The sequence below is a fragment of the Thermobia domestica genome, chromosome 8 (genome assembly GCF_964235325.1).
Source record: "Thermobia domestica chromosome 8, izTheDome1.hap1.1, whole genome shotgun sequence".
Taxonomy (NCBI): Eukaryota; Metazoa; Arthropoda; class Insecta; order Zygentoma; family Lepismatidae; genus Thermobia; species Thermobia domestica.
In genome coordinates this window covers 232387652-232409363 of record NC_137461.1, presented here as the reverse complement: position 1 = coordinate 232409363, position 21712 = coordinate 232387652, and the positions used below count along the sequence as shown (strand labels likewise).

The following is a 21712-nucleotide window of genomic DNA, read 5'->3' as shown; positions in this document are numbered from 1 at the left end:
GTAACACTAATGTCACGTTGAAAGTTAGCCGTTTTTACTATTCTTCAAAACGACACTTATATCCCGGTGTTGAAGCACCAATTTAGAAGGTGGTTCGTAATTTCCAATTTAGTAATCTTCAAAATAACTCATACGTTTTATTACTTTCTTAGCTGATTTTTAATATTCAACCATGAGAAGCGTACATAATCAAATTTATGCATATTTAACAAGATATCTACATACCACAAGATGCCTACAAACATACACCAGTGGTGCCCACCCCCCCTCATGTCTATGACGCACCCCCCAATTGTCTATCCGTAAGTGTTCTTCCATGAAAAAAAAATCTTTTAACTTAATTTATACACCCCCTCAAACATAATTATATAGATTTTTAACTCCCCCAAATATTTCAATGACGCACCCCTGCATACACACACTTATTTACTACAGTTCCATAGTAACAACTCTTTTTCTAGTTAACGATTACAAAAATAATCTCTCGATATCTCTATGTGTCTTTCTTTTCTTTATATTAAGACATTCCTCATTTTGAGATTTAAAAGTCACTAGTTCATAAGAACAGATGACAGACATTTTTTTAAGCCGAGGATTAAGACATTCCTCATTTTGAGATTTAAAAATAATAATATAGAAGTATACAGTTAACGGATCATCTCCAAGTTTCTAGAACAATATAGGAGAATGAAAACATTTTAAAATAGAACTGACAACATGTTTTGTGGGTAACACGGATGGATTTAGAAAAGTGAAAACAAAAACAATCCTAGTTTCAATTTCAGTTCCGTGAAAGGTAGAAATGAAAGTACTATAAAAACAGTAGACAATTCAGTCAAAGTGTGCAAAAGGATCTATCAACCACACGCCACGTAGTCACCACTCTTTCTTCCTCGGTAGTATAATGGTTAGTATCCCCGCCTGTCACGCGGGAGACCGGGGCTCGATTCCCCGCCGGGGAGCCATAAGAAATACTTAAAAAAATAATATGATTGAATGATTGAATAGATGATTGACTGAATGCCAAAGGGCAGGTTGTATAGGGTTAAAAACTTACTTTCATATGCATGACATGAAGAAAACTAATTTATTACAATTATATATAACAAAGTGAATATAAACTAAACCATGATATTTTGAGGGGTTTACATTCTCGTTTTACACGTTAGGACTGTCTTGTGCGTTTTTCACTAAAGTCACTAACAGAGTTCTTTGAAAGCGTACTTACAGTGTTTTAACGTCCATAGCAATCGGAAACTGCACTACACTTTTCCAACGTCACTTCTCGAGGAAGAAAGAGTGGTGACTAGGTGGCATGTGGTTGATAGATCCTTTTGCACACTTTGACTGAATTGTCTACGGTTTTTATAGTACTTTCATTTCTACCTTTCACGGAACTGAAATTGAAACTAGGATTGTTTTTGTTTTCACTTTTCTAAATCCATCCGTGTTACCCACAAAACATGTTGTCAGTTCTATTTTAAAATGTTTTCATTCTCCTATATTGTTCTAGAAACTTGGAGATGATCCGTTAACTGTATACTTCTATATTATTATTTTTAAATCTCAAAATGAGGAATTTCTTAATATATAATACTGCTCAAACAACTCGCCTCTGATCCTTTTTATAAGCTGGCACAGATTGCAAATACTATATACAACGTTATCGTTGTAAGGAATTGAATATTAGCCTAGTTTCCAAGTTATTTTATAGTAAATTTGTGTGTGAGTGTAGTAAGAATGTGCCTATAAAACTTTAAACGTATGATGTTCTCTACCGATTGAAGATGGATTAGTCACTCTTCATAGTTTCTGGTAGAACCAAGGTATACAAATATATGATTTTCCTGTCCCAATGAACACCAAAGTGTCTAGAATACAGATAAGACAGATAGATTCTTAAATTAGGCATCTGTAATAGGGTAAAAAAGGATTAAACGTTTTCGTGCTGCAGAAAGTTAAAATTGTGTAAAATATTCTCTATATTTCATCAACAAATTTATATAAAGACCACACTGAATGGTTGGTTGGTAAACGGATTAAAACGTTTTCCATTGTAATTACCAATATCTTTAGAAGGGTTGCAAAATTTCAGGTCACCAGGTCGCCGCTACTAGAAATTTAGAACTGGCGGCGACCAGTGTTCAGTAGAATGGTTGCTTCCTAAGCTCACCGGGCTGCGCAGTTTCTGTTTCGCTCGAAAGTGTCACTGAGTGAGAGAAAACACGGAATGTGAAGTTTTCACAACTGACATGGAAAGTGAAGTACACAACGTTGTAATTCGCACTTCCTTACCCACCCTCAATCGAAAGATATAAGATATTTTTAAATATGTATATGAATTGTCCCATTCAAAATTGATTATCCTGAATTTAATTGTGTGGTTTTGAAATTTTATACCCTAATGTAATCTCTTTCTTTGTCAAACCAAAGGCAGGGGACCCCTCACATAATTTGTATATTGACAGATATTGGCGACCATTAATTTTGTATTGGTGAATGCGTCTGATCTTGAAATTTTGCGCCGTGTCTTTAGAACAGCTGAGTCTTGAGCTACAATATGTGCACACTACATACTTTTACATAGAGTATATATATATATATATATATATATATATATATATATATATAGATAGATAGATAGATAGATAGATAGATAGATAGATAAGTAGATATATAGATATAGATATAGATATAGATATAGATATATAGATATAGATATAGATATAGATATATATAGATATAGATATAGATATAGATATAGATAGATAGATAAATAGATATAGATATAGATATAAATATATAATGCAAAATCGATCTTCTTAAGTTTTGAAATCGAAAAATAAACCCAAAAAATATTTAGGGACTTCTTGTGGTTATTAATTTTGAGGGATAAATGTTTTGAATAACAAATTCCACAAAACGGATAGAATCTCTTAATTTGGGCCGAAGAAAACATTTATTGCGGGACTCAATTCAGCAAAACACCTCTATAGGGATCTCTAAAAACATGTGCAATTCACAATAATGGAGATTTACCATACAATTTCAATTCGTTAGCGTGATTTCTCTGCTTTGGGAGTAAAAAAAAAAAAAAAAAAAAAAACGATCGTGATTTTTTAAAATTTCTTAGAAGTGACTGTATGAGAATTTACGTACATTCAGTTTAATCGAACTTGCGTTGAAACTGGAAAAAGTTTATATACTGTAAGTGTTTGAAATACTTTCATTTGAAACTTATTTTCCCCGTGCGCAAAATGAGCGCTTCGGATAGTATTGAAATAAATTATTTTGTACGCTGCATTTTTTATTTTATTTCATGAATAATTTGATAGGTTACATATTAACATCTGGTAAACATGATTATGATTTAATGTACGAATTTTCAGTGTGAATAAAGACATAAAGGAATAGTTCTATGGGAGCATTTCATTCAGTTGCATTAAAAGATTGTATCCCCCTCCTCCGATGATGCTGCCGATGTCAAGATTAGAAATCTGCTCCTTCAAGACAAGGAAAAGTATCTTCTCTAGAGGAACCTGAATCGTATCTGTCAACAGATTCAACAATGTGCTTGCTAAGTCACTTAACGGATCATCTAATACGCTTAGGCCATCCAAGGTTAAGTCCAACGAGCTGCAGAGAAAAAGAAGAAATTACGTCATTAGATACGTCATACAACGATATTTCATTCCATGTTCCACTTAATACATATACATAATTCAGTTCATTTGTGTCAGTGTACAAATTGGAATCAATTACACTTACCATGTGTTGAAACGATAAGAGTGAGAAAGGGGATATTGAAAATAGTGTTACATTGTGAGCTTTTAAAAGTGGAAATTATTAAAACATTTAACCTCAATATATTCAGTAACTCACAATATGTGTCTTTCTCTGAGTGTTTTGCCCGGAGACAGGTTCCAGCCCACTTACCCTAATGTAGCTAGGTACAGAGTTCCTAGTTAATTTTCCGTTTATGTAAAACAAAAATGACATCTTGGAAATTGAGTTGGAGTAGAGGATTAACGTAAATAAATGATTAATAATACCACGTAAACAAGAGCTGCATAATTGTAGCTTCGTTTCACAGGTGATCAGCAGGGCCCGGATTTTGTTGACCTAAAATTTTCTAAAAAGTGACCTATAAAATGACACTAAAATTCCTGTAAAATGACCCTAAAATTCACAGAAGTTGACCTTAAAACTTGTAGTTTTTTAAACGTTTATTTCATTAAAACATTGAGTTTTTGAATATCTGTTGGATTCTAATTACCATTTCTCACTCATTTTCAAAAGTTTTGTTTCAGTTCGTTGCAGTCCATTTTGGTTTAAAAAAGCAATAATATTGAAACTAAACTTTGACCAATTTAGTAAATAGCTAAGCATTTCACATTTGAATTACAGATGTATAGGTCTATATCCAATTAAACAACATATAAACATTTTATAAGCTGTGGTACAACAAATTAACTCAGGAACTTTGTAATCGTCAAAAAGCTCATCTTATTCAGCATTGCAGTAAATAACTGTCAACATTGTTACGATTTAATTGAATTAGCAGCCTTAATTATATATGGAGCAGCATTTGTTACAAAAACAACATGGTCATGTTGGACACCTTCAGGCCAAAGTAAGGATATCGATTTATCGAAAAGTCTACATATTGCAAAATGGTTGACAAATTCCAACACTTCACCAGTTAGCAAAAATATTTTGGTGGGTTCGTCGGCTTTCATTGCTCCAACAATAATATTGACTATATAGCGTTCCTTCACTTTACTAATCGGGGCCGCGATAGCTCAGTGGTAGAGCGTTCACCTCTGATGCTTGGGGTCCCGGATTCAATCCCAGTCCCCGCCAAGTGAACTTTGTAATGGACAAACACTATGTGCGTGGGTTTCCTCGGGGTTCTCCCACTTTCTTCATTCCAGCATTTTCATCCATTTCTCATCATCACCTTTGGCATAAGTGTGGGACGTAAAAGTTTCCATTTCATTTCACATCACTAGTCTGTCTATAGAAACAATTTTCTGAGTCCAAAGTTCCGCTCTTATTTTTCTTAATGTGTCATCGTTACACTTTGGCATGTAATTTTCTCAAAGATTCGTTTCGTCTGGAATGGAACAACCTGTATGACGTTCCAGGAAATCCCGCAATTTCACATTGTTGAGTTTCCAAAGAGGAATATTTGAAGACACAAAAACTTCACACAATTCTTTTGAAAACTGAGGATTTGAATTTACTATTCGAAGCACTCTCCACAAGTAACAACTACGAACACTTGGTTTTATGTTTGTTTTCCACTGCGCGTAAATGTTTTTCGCTTCTGATATGCTTTTGCACAGTGTATCTTTTCTCTGCTGCCACTTTTACTTCACATTACCTTGCAAAACAATATTGTACCGTCAGTACTAAAAACATCCTCACCAAATTCAGAAACAATCTGTCTTAAATGAGAAGCTATAGATGGTTTAGGCCTCGGCATTCTACATACTGAAAGCATCAATTCACTCTCGAGTTGAAACTAGGAAGCACACTTAAAGAATAAAAGTTCGGAAGTGTAGATTGTAAACATCAGAATAATAGACAAAAACCCTGTTTAAGTTCTTTGTACGTGTTCTAATCTATTTTTAGTTATTCACGTAGTCATATCCTTTGTGGTAAACAACCTAAGACCATCTGCTTTGGCCACTTACGAACCCCCAGCTCTCGTCAACCAGGTACAACTTAGTGTTCATTAACTTGTTAGGAATGCAGTTTTTCCACCCCAATAATCAGGAAGCAGAAAAAAAAAGATCATTTAACTTTGAGTTTTTAAGTCCGTAAACAGTTTTCGTTTCAAGATTTACTTATGTAGAAGAAAAAGAATAAAAAGACAATAAATGGCCTAAAAGTTACCTTAAAATATTAAAAATTGACCTGAAACTTCAAAACGGCAAAAAGTGACCAAAAGTTGACCCTAAAAAAAGATATTTTTAGAACCAAGAGTTGATGGATAATGTTTTTATTTGAACTTCCCTTGTCCTACGCGTAACAGAAAAAAGTTGACTTGTCAACAAGATCCGGGCCCTGGTGATCAGTTATAATCGTCCATATCCCCCGATATACAGCAAAGCGCTCTAACTTCCTACAGTATCAAGATGTCTGAATCTTTACAAACTGTAAAGTACATGTATAAATGAAATAATGGACATAAAGTACGCATTTTCCCATTATAGTTAGATCTTATATATATATATATATATATATATATATATATATATATATATATATATATATATATATATATATATATATAAGTGTGTGTGAGTGTGTGTGTGTGTGAGAGAGAGAGAGAGAGAGAGAGAGAATGTATGTGTGTGTATCCTCAGGAAATGTGTAAATTCAAATAATAATAATAATAATAATAATAATAATAATAATAATAATAATATTTGTCCATCCGATTTTACTCTATGTATTGAAACAAAGTGCTCTAATTTAGCATTGAAACTTGTCCCAACTCTCTAAAATAATTGCTACTTAAAGGAAGTTCAAAAGGAAGGAACAAACGCAACGAAATAAAATCAGGTAGTCTGACTATCTACTTCGCTGTCTACGTTACTGGTTTCATGTATAGATCTGATGCAGTGTTTAACCGAAAAAAAAGAGGGGATCTCAGTTTTATCTTTGTGTGTATCTTATGCATGATATGTAGGTAGGGCTTTATACGCGATTATATCGTGAATCATTGGTTATATTTCAATGCTGTTTTCTGTAATTGAATAGGTAATACCCAAGGAAGGCTTATACGTATAAAAAGTTAGAAATAAATATATATATTTTAAAAAAATCAAATTATTCCTATAAGGCCTGAGAAAAACTTATCCTATATTATGCTAAGTTCAGAGTTTCAAGTACTGCAAGGTCTTACAAGTAAATTTTCTTAGTCAATAATCGAGGATCTAACCGTAGTATATTTATTCTGAGTATATTTATTATTTAAAGTAGTGCTCTCAAACGGGTCGGGTTACGGATCGGGTCGGGTTATTCGGGTTGGGCTGTCGGGTCGGGTCAATCGGGTCAGCTCGGGTCGGGTTGTCGGGTCGGGTCAGTTCACTTTGGTCAACTGAGTTTAGGTTGAGCGTAAACTCGGCTGGAGTCGAAAGCTGCTGTTTTTCACTAGCTGCCTAATTAAAAAGAGCAATTTTCAATTGATTTTATAGAAACCATAAATCTATTTTGAACACTTGCAGCTAGTGTTTTTATGGTAAATGCTTATTTTTGTACTTGTGTGTACTTTAATTTTTAAATGTGGAAGATTGATTTTACCAATCGACTGTAATATTAATATCTACGCCAATATGAAGTCTGGATTTAGAACAAAACTAGAAGTTGTTTAAGCAAGGCCAAAAGAAAGATTGGATATGGACGACCAAGCCCAAGCAGGGCTGCGGTGGCTCAGTGGTAGAGAATTCATCTCTGGTGGATGGTGTCCATGGTTCGGTCCCAGCTTGTGCTAAGTGGTCTTTGTGGTGGAGAAACGCCGTGTAGTGGGATTTCTCGGGGTTCTCCTGTTTCCTACCACTTTTTTCATTCCACCATTTCATTCATTTCTCATGGTCACCGTATCCCTTAGCCTCGGTGGAGAATCGAGGGAGCTTAAACTGAATATTTCATTTTATTTCATTAAGCCCAAGAACATCGATACAAGAACAAGATAAAGATTGGATATGCAAGACGAAGTGTATAATAATCTTGCTCTTGGCCTTGTTTTGGTGATCACCAAGTAGCGATGAGCATATTTTCTTGCTTTCCGTATAGTATGAAAGACCATAATCAAAATCACACTTGGTCTTCATTTGTACCGATGAGGCGAGCAGTCTTGGCTCTTGTATAGCATGAAAGACCACCAAGACTACGAAATGCAGGACCAAGACTTGACTGTGCAAGACAAAGAATAAGAAGCAGTATTGATGATCAAGACCCAGGGTGCGAATTGTTTGAATTTGATTTGTTGGGCTGAAAGTGATGAAACAAAATTAGTACTATATAATTAATTATCATACTGTATTTTTAAATTTTAAATTACAAAATTCATTGTATATATCTTCTTACTTGCAACTATATATACTGTAAAATACGTTTTAATTACCGAGAAAGAAAAATCAAAGTGGCGCGGATCCCGGAATAATAAGAACCTATTTTGGAATGAAAGTTGAAAGGTTGGAAAAAATCACAGTTGTTCTCCCGTTTCCTCAACCCTTATCATTGGAGTTAAACGATTTCCTTTTGTCTCCGCCTTCCTAGAAGACCTCCTGCCATCCGAGCAGGTGAGAACACTGACCTTGAAGAAAAATGTTGTCATATAGAACTAAAGCAAAAAAAAAAAAAAAAAAAATCTCCCACGTCGGACATTGGTATCAATTATAAAAAGAAATAACCAAACCTCAAAAGTGGCAAATATTCAATAAGATGCATATACAAATCCCCCGCTTGATCTAGCTAGTGGTTAACGTGTAAGACTTCGGTACACGTGGTCCGGCTTTAATTCTCAATGGGAGTGCATTTTGGCGTTCACCCAGTGTCGTAACCATAGTGCTCTCAAACGGATCGGGTTGACCCGACCCGACCCAACTCGTGTGGGTTACGGGTCGAGTCGGGTCGGTTCAACTCGGGTCGGGTTGTCGGGTCTGGTCAGTCGGGTAACTCGGGTCGGGTTGTCGGGTCAGCTCGGGTCGGGTTGTCGGGTCAGGTCAAACCGGCCACATCACGGGTCGTGTCCGGTCATCGGGTCGTGTCAGTCAATTCGAATCACGAGTCGGGTCGGGTCGGTCTTCAACCCGACCCGACCCGATCCGTTGAGAGCACTAATTTAAAGTACTTACTGAGATTAGAAAAAAATACGAAATCTGATCAAAAGTATAGGAATTAAAAGAAACTAAAGCTATCGCTGAAATCTATAACAAATCTTATTTACACGTTAGTCTCGATTTTCTGCAAGCTCTCATCACTGGTCCAGTGGGTATCCTGTGTGTGTTTTGGTGTAAGTGGTCCGTGGTTCGACCTCCAGTGGGAGAGTACAAGCATCTAATTTTACAATCATTCACTTTTATTACACATGTGTGTCCTTTAACACATAAGGAATAATTGTGGGAAGTAAAATTAGAAACTCATTTCTCGAACTTCTACTAGAGGTATATGTTCAACTGAGAAAGTATGATTCTTATACTTCACAGAGTCACAATTTTCCTCAGAATATGGATGTTGTACGATCATTTGTTTCTCCGATTCTAACTTTGCAAATGTGAATGTAACCCTCTCTGCTCCCATACTTCAATATATCCCTCTCAATGTCGTCCGCCACGATCTCACATGGCCTGGAATCAAATCTCCGACTCTTGGTACCTGATGTTAACGTTCTAACAATTGGGAATTGTGACTCCCTATAGGTTTGTTATTAGTAAGCTGCGGATACGTAAAACAGGGAACATAAGCAGAAAAAATAGTAAACCAGGAACTAAAACTAGGCATATAAAATAAGCAAAAGAGACACAACACAAACACGAATGTACTCAAGAACTATATGAACATTTACATGTAGTTACCGAAAAAGAAAGGAAAATAATCACTGAAGAACATTTATTTCTCTCAGTAGCTTGTGAGCATACTCATACTTGTCAAGGCGAATTTTTCTCTTACAAGGAAAATCCAACTCTTCGAAGAGTATCGCATTGAAACTTGCACAAGTGAAAGGACATATTGGAAGATGGGAATATACTTGTTCGTGTTGGTTTAGGCGTCAAGCCAGCGACTCAAGGGTCCCGACTTCGAATCCCGGTATGGTTGTTTGTGGATTTGAAAACCTTTTTAGAAGTGCTAGAGGACACTAAAGACGGGCCGAAGTCCTTCGTTACTGAACGGGTCCAACAATACATTTGTTGTCATCTTTTTCTCAGCATTATTAATATTTTTACTCATTATACTGCTGATATTAATAATGTTAATCATACAACAACAACAACAACAACAAATAATAATAATAATAATAATAATAATAATCATAGAAAGCCATTTTTGCGTTGTGGTTTCAGCGTGTCCCTTTTCTCTGCCGGGTAAACGTCTTCGTTTGGAACTTATGGTCGTGTATCGTGTTCCATTTGAGATCGATTCGCATCAATGACGTACTAGAGATACCAATCACCACCGACTGTTATTATCTTGAGTTTGCAATATTTGTCTTCGTGAGAAACAGGTTCCAATGTATCACATTCTGGCATGTATGACCAGAGTACATAACTTTCAGGGGCTATGGGGGAACGATCATTCTACTTCCGGTTCGACGACGACGTTGCAAATCGTAAGAGTAAGCATATTTCCATCTTTCAATATGTTCTTTCACTTGTGCAAGTTTCAATGCAATACTTATCGAGGAATTGGATAGTTTACCTTGTTAATGGAAGGAGCGTTATTGCATTCATAACAACAATGAACTTACAAGACTGTTTTAAACAATTTGTACTTTTACCGAAATAAGAAATTGTAAAATGTAGCGCAGCTTTGATGAATGTTCACTCATATTCAGGGAGCAATATTTTACGTCTGATTCTAAGAATTCCAACGATTCTCAACCATCAACTGTCAAATGACCTTAAGTTGGACCAGTTTTGACTTGTATGCTTACAAATTTGAGACTCTTAATACCACCTTAGGTGCAAAAAGATAACTGTACATTTTTCACTAGATGATATTTTGTTGCAGTTTCACTAATGTAATGAGATATCCTCAATAGAGGCTTTTTACATACAGTCGAACCTCAACAAGACGAATTTCAAAGTTTAGGGGGGAAAAATTGTCTTATCGAGGTATTCTTAATAAAGAGGTTCGTTTTATCGAGGTTTGATACTGCCGTTATTCGTCTTATAGAGGTTTCTTTCACATGCTTCAAAACGTTACGCTTAAACTCCATTTTTAGCGCCGTTTTTGTTTCCCCCCCAGTACTAAAGCACTTACAACTATAAAACAAGGAAAAACAGCAATGGTACTGGACACTGCACAATCACGTGCCAAACATTGACTGAGGAAGGAAGATGGATAGGTGGGGTGCATTCCACTGCGATTGCATGTCGAGACACGCGTCTGTGTCACTGTTTGTTTTGAAAACTATGTACTGTCGAGAACGAAAGCGTGAGAAGTTCTCCTATAGAGGTCGCGTTCGTCTTGTAGAGGTTCTGTGCTAAGAATATTCGTTGTATAGAGGTTAATTAGTCCTAGCCCAAATCACAAAAAAAGTCTTATGAAGGTTTTTGTCCTAATTACTACGTTGTACACATTGAGTGCTACGAAAGTTTCAAGGGGGTCAAAACAATCGTCTTATCGAGGAATTCGTCTTATCAAGGTTCGACTGTATAATAAAATTAAAGTTTCACCTATAAAAAAGTATTTCAGTCATTCAATAATTAATTATTACGCATTTCTTCGTGCATATTTCGTAGGGAGAGCTATTTTGTAGGAAATAAGTGGCCTATATTTAGATTAAGTGTCGCTCGGAAGCAGTCGTTTTTTCATAAAAAAAAAGTTCCGGGTGGCATACATAATATTCCGGGGGGGCACTTCTGGTACTATTTTATTTATTATTATATTATAGACGTATTATTTTGGTCTCGTCCGGGAGCATTCTCAGAACTCCGGGGGGCAGTGCCCCCCAAAAAAAACATGTTTGGAAGAAACACTGCTGGAAGAATGAAAAAAATAAATAAGCTTAAAAGAAAGTAATAACTTCAGCGCCTTAAAAATTAGAAAAAAGTAAAATAAAATGCCCTTAGAAAAACGAGATATGAACCGACTTCAGAAAAAGGCACTAAAAACCCAAAAATAATGAAAGCGCTATAAAGCAGACAATAATAATAATAATAAAGCGCTAACTAGAATCTCATTTATTACTATTATATAAAAACAGGTTTTCGAAGTTGTGCCAAATCAAACATATTAATGGCTAATGAAATTACTATCAATGTTTCTATTAGAAATTAATTTATTCGGCTTGGCATGACTAAAACTAGTATAGGTAATAGTAATAAATTATTTTCTGCTTTTGAGCGTTTCTTTATTTTATTATTGTCTGCTTTTTAGCGCTTTTTTATCTAATACTTTTCAGTGCCTTTTTAAAGCCAATTCAGTTTTCAAAAAGTTTATATATATATATATATATATATATATATATATATATATATATATATATATATATATATATATATATATATACATATTTACGAGCAGAAAAATAGATGGATTTATTACAACTAGATGTTGGTAAATTTAATTTATTGCAAGAAGTGAATTATGCATAGTGAACATTTTAAACAGCAGCTACTTTAGAGAACACCAAAACGAATACATATTTTTTATTCGTACATTTTTTTAAAATTTAGTAACTCAAAATGTAATCTCTGGAAAGCTTCTTTTTACTTTATTTTCATTTGACTATAACAACACTCACAGTAAAATAGCCGCGCTTCCTTTCGTGGCCAAATGTAGCTAACACAGTGTTTATATCGCACTGAGAAAAAAAAAATGTAGGTGGCATACTTAAAAACGTAGGTTACATTCGTAATTCCTGTAGTTTCTGGACTTAACGTACAACCGTATATAACATCCTGCTGCAAACGTATAGCTGAAAAAGTATGTATTATACGTACTGTCTGCATAAGTGCAATGACGTCATTCGTGTGACGTCATCTGCAGTAACAAGTATATACGGAGGTGGTATCTAGCTTTGTGACGTCAGGATCGTATATAGCATGTGGGTTAATAATGACGACACACACTGACTATCAGGACGGAGCATAATTTCAAGAAGTATGCAATATACGTTCTGTACGTATGCTTCTTGCGTTCAACCCTGAGACAGCATCTATATTGTACTTATGCCCCGTACGCATGACTTGATACAGTATACGTATTGTACGTATGTATTATACACATTTTCCTTATGTCGCACACAGCTTGTCCAGATACAACATACAGAATATCCGTATGCACCATACAGAGTGCACATACGTAGCTTACAGACTGTCTGCATGCAGCATATAGATTATACTTATGTCGCGTACAGGTTGGCCATATGTAATGTATGGATTGGATGTATGTAGCTAATTGGTTCTCTATATGAAATATACGGATTTTACCTGTATCGCATACGTATTGCCTTCTTGTAATATATGGATTGGACATATGCAGGATCTAGATTGTACGTATAGTGCACCATTATTAAAGTGCTGCAACATACTGCAAAATGCATGATACATTCTTACTGTAATGTTGTCAAATATTGTTTTACTCTGTAAGAAAACAAAAATAGCTTAAAATATGGCTGATCTCCTTTGTGCCAATAATAATAAAATTTACAATACTACACTTTTCAAATCTTAGTTTCGAGCAGTGAAACTGTCCAAAGGAATGTATTTACCTGCAGGGTGTCCTATAAGTTTGGGCTTCCTGCTAATTCGTTGGAAAGCTACTGCAAAGCCAAGCGTTGAAAAGTGACACAAGCGTTAATTTTAAAATTATGGGCACAAAGGAGGTTAACCATATGTTAAACTATTTTCGTTTTCATACAGAGTAAATCAATATGTGATATATTACTGTAAGAATTTATCATATGGTTTGCAGTTAGTTAGTTGCAGCACTTCAATAATAATGCAAAATGCACAGCCATATACAATCCTATATTCAAACTCAAACAAACAAGATTTACGTACAATCATTTATTAAGCTATCATCATCCATTGCTTGTACGATATAAAGATTATTTTACCTCATTCTTTTCCTTAATAGTATCTTCTTCTAAAGTGCAGTTGTTACCACAAGAGGCCTGAATAGAATTTTCCAGAAATAACTTCTCTGTACATTTTAATTAACAGGTATGTTTTTTTATGTCGCAATAATTAAAAGTATGGTGTCAGCCGAAAACGTGTTCGCTCAAAAGATGATTCCTACTCAGTACTCGCCATTAAAAATGCAACACCAAGAAGGAGACAAGATAGCTGCGCCAAAGTTACCAGGCCGATATCTAATAGTAAGTGCAGAATACTCTTAACATCCGCTGTATTTGCTGTGTGACAACGTGGTGACAGCGGAGGTGTTGTGCAGCCATCGACTAAACATATTTATCCTTCCCTGCTCTGGACATTCTACAAATTTGGACTTTCCTGGCTGCATCCTTCTTAGTGCAACATTTTAAGCAACGAGCAGTTTAACAGTCTCATACATTGCTTAAAGAAAGAGCAATGATTCTCAAAATTACTCGGAAGATATATATATATATATATATATATATATATATATATATATATATATATATATATATATATATATATATAATTTAAAACGGTTATTTCAAACTTTGCAATTCAGAGCACGAAAAGAAGTATAGCTAAAGGAACACTGATTTTAGCCAGATAGTAACTAGTAAACTCAATCACACTCAGTACCATTAGTTGCTTGGTGTTATCCGCAAGTCAGAGATCATGGTATCTCATTTCGTGTAGATTTTTGCATTTGTTTAATGCTAAAAATGTATTCTATTGCTAATTGAACCCAGTACCATATATATACCGACAGGACGTACCTTAGTCACAAGGTGACATGAGTGAAACACTAAACTGTTCGATTGACATCTGCGGCCTTGTCAACACTAGAGAAAGTTACAAAGTGATTAAGTAAATACGGAACATAGTTCATACAAAGTATAGCGATGTATGAAGTCTCCGTTTCATACGACTTGGATAAAATATACATCTGAAAATAGCAACAAAGAAATATATAATGATTTCTCTGGATAATTTGGATTAGTCCAGAATTCGAACACATATACGTTGGTAAGTCCAACTGTTTTTTTTTTTACTTCTTTCTTCGGATTCCCAATAAAGTTGACTACTGAAAAGCTATGTTATAGATTCTGTATTAAAACAACACTTTCGCTAGACATGTTCAGTATACACATTGTCTTACATACAGAACAATACATTAGTTATTAATGCATGTCTGAAATAATAGTGCTTCGTATAGAATTTTACTTCGTCCAGTCGTAATAGCACAAAGATAAAAATATTGAGAGGGATAATGTTCTTATTACAGAGAAAAAGAGTTGAAATGACTTAACACTAACAAACATTTACTTTAAACAGAGATAATATTTTATTTTAATTTATGGAAGAAAGAAATAATTTGTAGTACAGTATCTTTATTAGGGTTATATATTCGTACAAAAGAATGTAAGTACAATTGGATATGTCTTCAGAAAGGACATACTTTTAGCCACAACCTACACTGCTTCTTTTGACTGTCTTTCAAGCAGAATCCTGGTTTGATGCACGAAATACCTGAAACAAAAATAAGAAAATTTTTAAAATGTTACATTCAGTGTGCTTAATTTGGTTGTACTTAACAATACAAAGTATCTTAACATTTTTTAGATTAAATGGACAAAATCTGTTCGGTCAGGTATGGACTTTTGGGTTGCACGTAGAAAAACTATGAAGTGTTTATTGTTGCTGAACAACAACTCAAAATGTATTACTATTCAAAAGTAAGTGGGTACCTCAATGGTGTTCGGGGTACCATGGGGTACCTAATGTCTGTATTTTTTAGATATATGTCTCTAAAATGTAAGGAACTGACATCTGTTTACCGAAAACCTCAACTCGGTAAGCCTTATGGATATCGAGATATGGGAAAATAAAGAGCGACACTACAGAAGTGTGGAGTTTGCGTACTAGATGGTGCAGTTTCGGAAACGTAATTACGAGGGCTTACAACAACCTCAAAAGTACTTTCAATTAAATACACTACACACACGCCCTGATGGGGGTTTTCGGGTACCATGACATTCGCAGAACTCTCATTTCTAAACATTCTAAAATATGTCTTAATAACATTTTAAAGAACGTTAGAGATGTGTGTTTACCGAAACCGCAAGTCGGTACGCCTAACAGTTACCGAAATATGGTGAAATAAAAGGCGACATCATAGGTACGTGGTGCTTGCATATTAGACAGTACAATTTAGAAAATTAATTAAAATATGACTATCAAGATTTTGTCAAATAAAGGGAGGATCCATACAGTTATGGGGTTTTCGTGTTAGGTGGTCAAATTTCCAAAACCGGTCATGGAAAGTTAATAAGCATCAGTAGCAATTTCATCTTAATGTAATTAGGTATTTCCATAGAGTTTAAGAACATCATGGAGTCTACCAAGATTAAATTTTAAAAGCTTTGGAAAATATATTTTGACATTACTAAAGAGTAATAGAAACAGTGGCGTATTTAGGGGGTGGCTTTCGGGCTTAAACCCCCCCCGAAATCTTACTTAGTATAGTAAAGTAAATGAAATATCTTGCAGAATTTTCACATTTCCAGGCAAAGCCCCCCTTCCAAAAGTTAGCAAAGCCCCTCCCGAAAAAAAATCGTAAATACACCACTGATTAGAAATATGTATTTACCTAAAACTTCCAGCTAGTACATCTAGCAGCTAGAGAGACACCATACAATAAAAGCGTAGATCTTGATCTTAGCTTAGATCTTGAAATTTCAGAAAACTATTATTGATCATAACAAAAGCTAAATAAGATGGTACTTCTATGGGTTAAGTGAATACCTCAGACAGACTCAATTTTTTTGTCAATATCTAATATAGCAAGCGAGATATAAGGAATTGTGTATTTTATGACGTCGTAAAAATAGAGACCCACATAGATTTGTACATTTGAGTCTTTGCTGTAAGAAGAAAAAAATTCAGAAAACAACCGTATATACCTTAATAGACAAATAAATGGGCGGGGGGCACGGTGGCTTAGTGGTAGAGTGCTTACCACAGGTGTATTGTGTTCTTGGTTCGATCCGCGGCCGTCAGTTTGTAGTGGACATCGTATTCGTGGGTTTTCTCGGGGTACTCTCTTTCCTCCCACCTTTGCATTCCATCAATTCTGTCAACAACATTCACTTGCTTTAATCATAATCTCCCTGAGACTGAAATGCATAATCTTGGGTCGCTACTCTGAAATATTTCCTTTTATTTAATTTTAAAATTAAATAGGGAGTTAAGTATGATCTATCTCTATGGGTTAAGTGAATACTCCAATAGTTTCTGCAAAAAAGATTAGTTAAACACCCTACCACTAAGCTACTGTGTCCCCGCCCATTGAATTGTCTATTAAGGTATATACAGTAGTTTTCTGATTTTTTTTCTTATAGGAAAGACCCAAAAGTACAAATCCATAAAGATCTCTATTTTTACGTCATAAAATATATAATTCCTTATATCTTGGTTACTATCTTAGATATTGACAGCGAATTTTCATTCTTTTGCACAGCTCGATGAACCCTTGGAATTCCCTGAAGAAAACCTAGGACTGAACTAATCTTTCGATCGAAATTGTACTGAGGTACTCATTTAACCCATAGAAGTACTATCTTATTTAATTTTGTTGCGACCAATAATTGTTTCCGAAATTTCAAGATCTCATACGCTTTTATTTCACAGTGTTTCTCCAGATGTTAGATGTACTAGCTGGAAGTTTTGAGTAAACACATATTTCAAATACTGTTTACAAATATCAGATTATATTTTCAAAAGCTTTTAAAATTTAATTTTGGTAGATTCCATGATGTTCTAACACCCCATGAAGATATCTAATTACTTTACGGTGAAATTGCTACTTGTGTTTATTAACTTCCCATGACTGGTTTCGGAAATTTTAGCATCTAACACGAAACCCTCGTAACTGTGTTGGTCCTCCCTTTATTTGACATCTTGATAGCCGTTAGTCATATTTTAATCCATTTTCCGAATTGTAGGTCAAGTATGCAAGCCCCACATACCTATGGTATCGCTCTTTATTTTCCCATATATTGATATCCATAAGGCTTACCGAGTTGCAATTTTCAGTTAAAAAAAATAATCAGTTCTTTACATTTTAGAGACATGTATTTCCAAATATCTAAAATGCAGAAATTAGGTACCGCATTGGAACCCCATTGGAGTACCCACTTACTTTTGCATAGCAGGGTAAAAACGCCAGTGGTTGTCACTTTAATTTTGAAAACATACTATTTTGTCTCTTCTCTGAGAATCGTGCATCTGTCGGAGATGTATCATAGTTGGAAAGACTCACTGATCCTTCCTATAATGACCATTTAGTCAGAATTAAAAAAGAAGTAGCCGTTGAAGGAAAAACAATATGTTAAAATCCTTGCACCAGTAGTCGTCACCTTAAAATCAAAATGTTCCAGTAGTAGTCAGGATTTTCTACCAGTGTTCGTCACTCAAATAACTTGACATAGTTTATTCAAAAACGCACTGTGTATCAGTTTAGGGTTAAGGATACAATATAAAGTAGTAAGCTTAATAACTTTGCATCACTTTTAGCACTCAAGAAATAAAATAAAAACGTTTTTACATACTTTTTAAAGCAATTTTAAAAAGAAAAATGTTAACTGAATTCAAAAGTTAACTGTATATCACTTTCACGTTAAGAGTACAATATTAAATACTATGTTTAATAACTATACGTCACTTTAAACACTCAAGAATGAAAAACGTTTCTACACACATTTTAAAAACAATATGAGAAACAAAATAAGTTAACTGAATTCAAAATTTAATTATACATCACCTTAAGCTTAAGAATACACTATAAAATACTGAGATTAATAACAATGCATTACTGAAGAATAAAAACAAAAATGTTTTAGCTACCTATATTGTATTTACATATTATTTCTCATTAACATTTTTTTTTTGATAACTCATGATCAAATCTAGGGATGCGCAAGAGAAAAGATTTGAGATTGTCTCCTCTCGAAAAGGTGCCGCGAAAGTTATGTATCGTCTCGGAAACTGGATGCGTTTCTATTGGAAGAGCTCTATCTCGTCTCGAATTTCGTATCAAAAATTCTGTCTCGTCTTGTCTCGTGCGCATCCCTAATCAAGTCCATAGCCAAAAACTTCATTTCCGAAGGGTTCGATAGGGCTTTGCGATATCCGAATTTAGATATAGATAATCGATATCGACAAACTATCGAAACTTGTTCGAAATATCGAAAAATAAAGCAATATCGAAATATAAACAATATCAAAAATCGAAAATATAGAAATACGAAAGAGAGAAAAAAATATGGATATATCGATCAAAAATTTCGATATCGATGTTTTGATATTTGAAAATATCAACCGTTCGATCTAAATATCACACAGCCCTAGGCTCCAACTGTTGTCACCTTTAAAATTAATGTGAAAATTGCTGACTAATCTTCTCTAAGTACCGTAAGACGGGATTATTTTGCACTTCAGGATTAACTTTGCACAAAATACGGCAAAAGTTTCACAGTCCTCTGTCGGTAAAATGATGGACTGTAAAGAGAAAGTTTCAACTGTCACCGTAAGATAGAACATCTAACTGGATTTTGACTATTTGGTTGGCGGTTAACATCAGTTCTAATTACCTGAAGGGTTTGTTGTAGAGGTATGGAAAGCAGTCACTGTAAAGGACGACAAAATTTGAAAGATATCACCTACAAGAATTTTCGTCAAAGTCAAGTCAGTTTCGTAGAATACTCTGTGTATAATGGAACTTTGAGACAATAGTTGAAATTGAAGTGTGAAACGTTTTAAAGTCATAGAAAAATAAAACTGGGAGAAGGTTGTTTCAGCCTGTAATCGGGGCTACTTTGCACCGATCAAACGTAACCCCTCAGATAGGAAATTATTACTACGGGTACCTCCTGCCATCTAACTTTAGGAAAATTTCCTATTCAGGTAAATGTCGGGATGGATTTCTTGTTGGAAAATAAATTACGAACAGCGGCGGATTCAGAAAAATAGTTTGAGAGGGACTTCACACAGAAATACTTCCTTTATTTAGAAACGACTAGACTTTTTGAAGGGCTTGAAGCGTAGACGCATAGGAATGACTAACATCAGATTTTTTAAAAAAAGAAATCCTGTAATTTGGGTGAGCTTCAGCCTGAAAGCCTCAAATCCCGTAAATCTTCCACTGATTACGGTTGGGATTATATTCTTGGATATAAAGAGCAACCAAGGCAAATCAGATCTCGAAGATTTTTGCTGTTCTTGAGTTGCCATTTTTGTGGGACATACTAAACTATCAGAATGTGGTTCCTATGTCGGTACCAGAAAATACATAATTTTCTTTACAAATATCAATAATTCGTACTAAGTACTGACACCGGTACCGTAAGTCCAACCTCAATATTTGTAGACTGCATGCAGTTTTGTGTAGGAAGTGAAATGTATCAATAGAGGAGAGAAAACACTGCACAGAAACATTATGTTCGTATGCTGAAAATACTTTTTTGTATGTGTTGCAAAGTATCTTCAGCTATCAGGTTACTTTGCAACAAAGTTTATATGAAATGAAATGAAATGAAATTTTTGAGTTTTACGTTCCACGATTATGCCGGGTATGCTCAAGGAGACGATGATGATGAGAATGAATGGAATAGTAGAATGAAAAATGTGTGAGAAAACGGGAATACCCCGAGAAAAATCACACACAGTGTTTCCCCAACACAAAGCCCATTTAGCACGTGCTGGGATCGATCCAGGAACTTCACGCAGGAGAGGTGAACGCTCCACAACTGAGCTACCACGTCCCTCAAAACACAACCTCAGAATATATTTCATATAGAGTAGAAATAACAATATGTTGTAAAAAAAATGGCCGGCCTGAAAGGCATGTAAGTTAAAAAATTACAATTGTTACTCGATTTGTTTACTAGCATTGTTTAATTATCTACGGTACTGAACATCGCAACACCAACATCATTATGTTATGTCACATCCTTTCAAAACTATGCCAACTGCAAAGTACCTGCTTTGCTTCGTGATGTCCGAAGAATAAGACGACTGAAGGCGAAAGCAGGCAAGTGGCATACAAATTTATGATGTTGAAGGCATTATTTTTCACAGCTATGGAGAAAAGAGATAGAAACAAAAAATAACGAAATCTTTGTTTTACGTCCTACGAATATGTTATGTAGGCTGACGGTCACAAATGAGTAATGAAAATTTATGATCTTGGAATACGATTTGGTGGAATAATGAGGGAGAAAAATAATTATTGATTAAATATTAAATTGAAAAGAAATAAGAGCCTGACGCTCAAATACTTATCTATCCGGCACCCATCTTGATTCCCCTAAAATATAATGAAGTGCTTGATTGATTCTAAACCCAATAATAGTAATAGTAAACACAGAATATATAATTTACGCACCTTGAAATGTAGAAATTAACGGTTGTAATTCCCAGCTTTCCAATAGACCTTTGATTTCTCCAAATGAAGATTCGGATATCTTGTTTCTTCTCTAGCAATAATGGGTTACAATAATCAGTTGCAGTCCAAAGCCAAGTCACTAACTTAAGTATGAATATAAAAGAATTCATTAGTTAGATGCATACAAAATCCTACGCATGTAAATCCGAATCTACTTGTATTAAATTGTAAATTTAAACAAACTAAATTATACTACAGTTATAGTGACATCAAACATATATTAAATAAGATATACAGGGTGTCTCAAAAGTCCCCTGACATAGGGTAACTCTGTTATTATCCGAGTTACAACAAAATGTCGGAGGGGAAAGCATCTCCAAATATGATCCGCCTTATGCAGAGTCGTTTTGACGTATGATTAGTGTCATACTAA

General features: G+C 34.8%; 1 protein-coding gene and 1 non-coding gene across 2 annotated transcripts in view; one reads left to right on the top strand and one right to left on the bottom strand.

Moving 5' to 3' along the window:
* Nucleotides 1–890: 890 nt before the first annotated feature.
* Nucleotides 891–962, top strand: TRNAD-GUC (transfer RNA aspartic acid (anticodon GUC)). The gene has a single exon. It is a non-coding gene; the product is annotated as a tRNA-Asp (tRNA).
* A 2341-nt stretch (nucleotides 963–3303) lies between these two features.
* LOC145691956 (uncharacterized) overlaps nucleotides 3304–21712 on the bottom strand; it is a 233440-nt gene continuing 215031 nt past the window's right edge. The window contains exon 10 of the mRNA XM_081767256.1: nucleotides 3304–3636. Within this exon, the coding sequence (XP_081623382.1) occupies nucleotides 3417–3636 (220 nt within the window). The 3' untranslated portion in view covers nucleotides 3304–3416. The remainder of the gene's footprint in view (nucleotides 3637–21712) is intronic.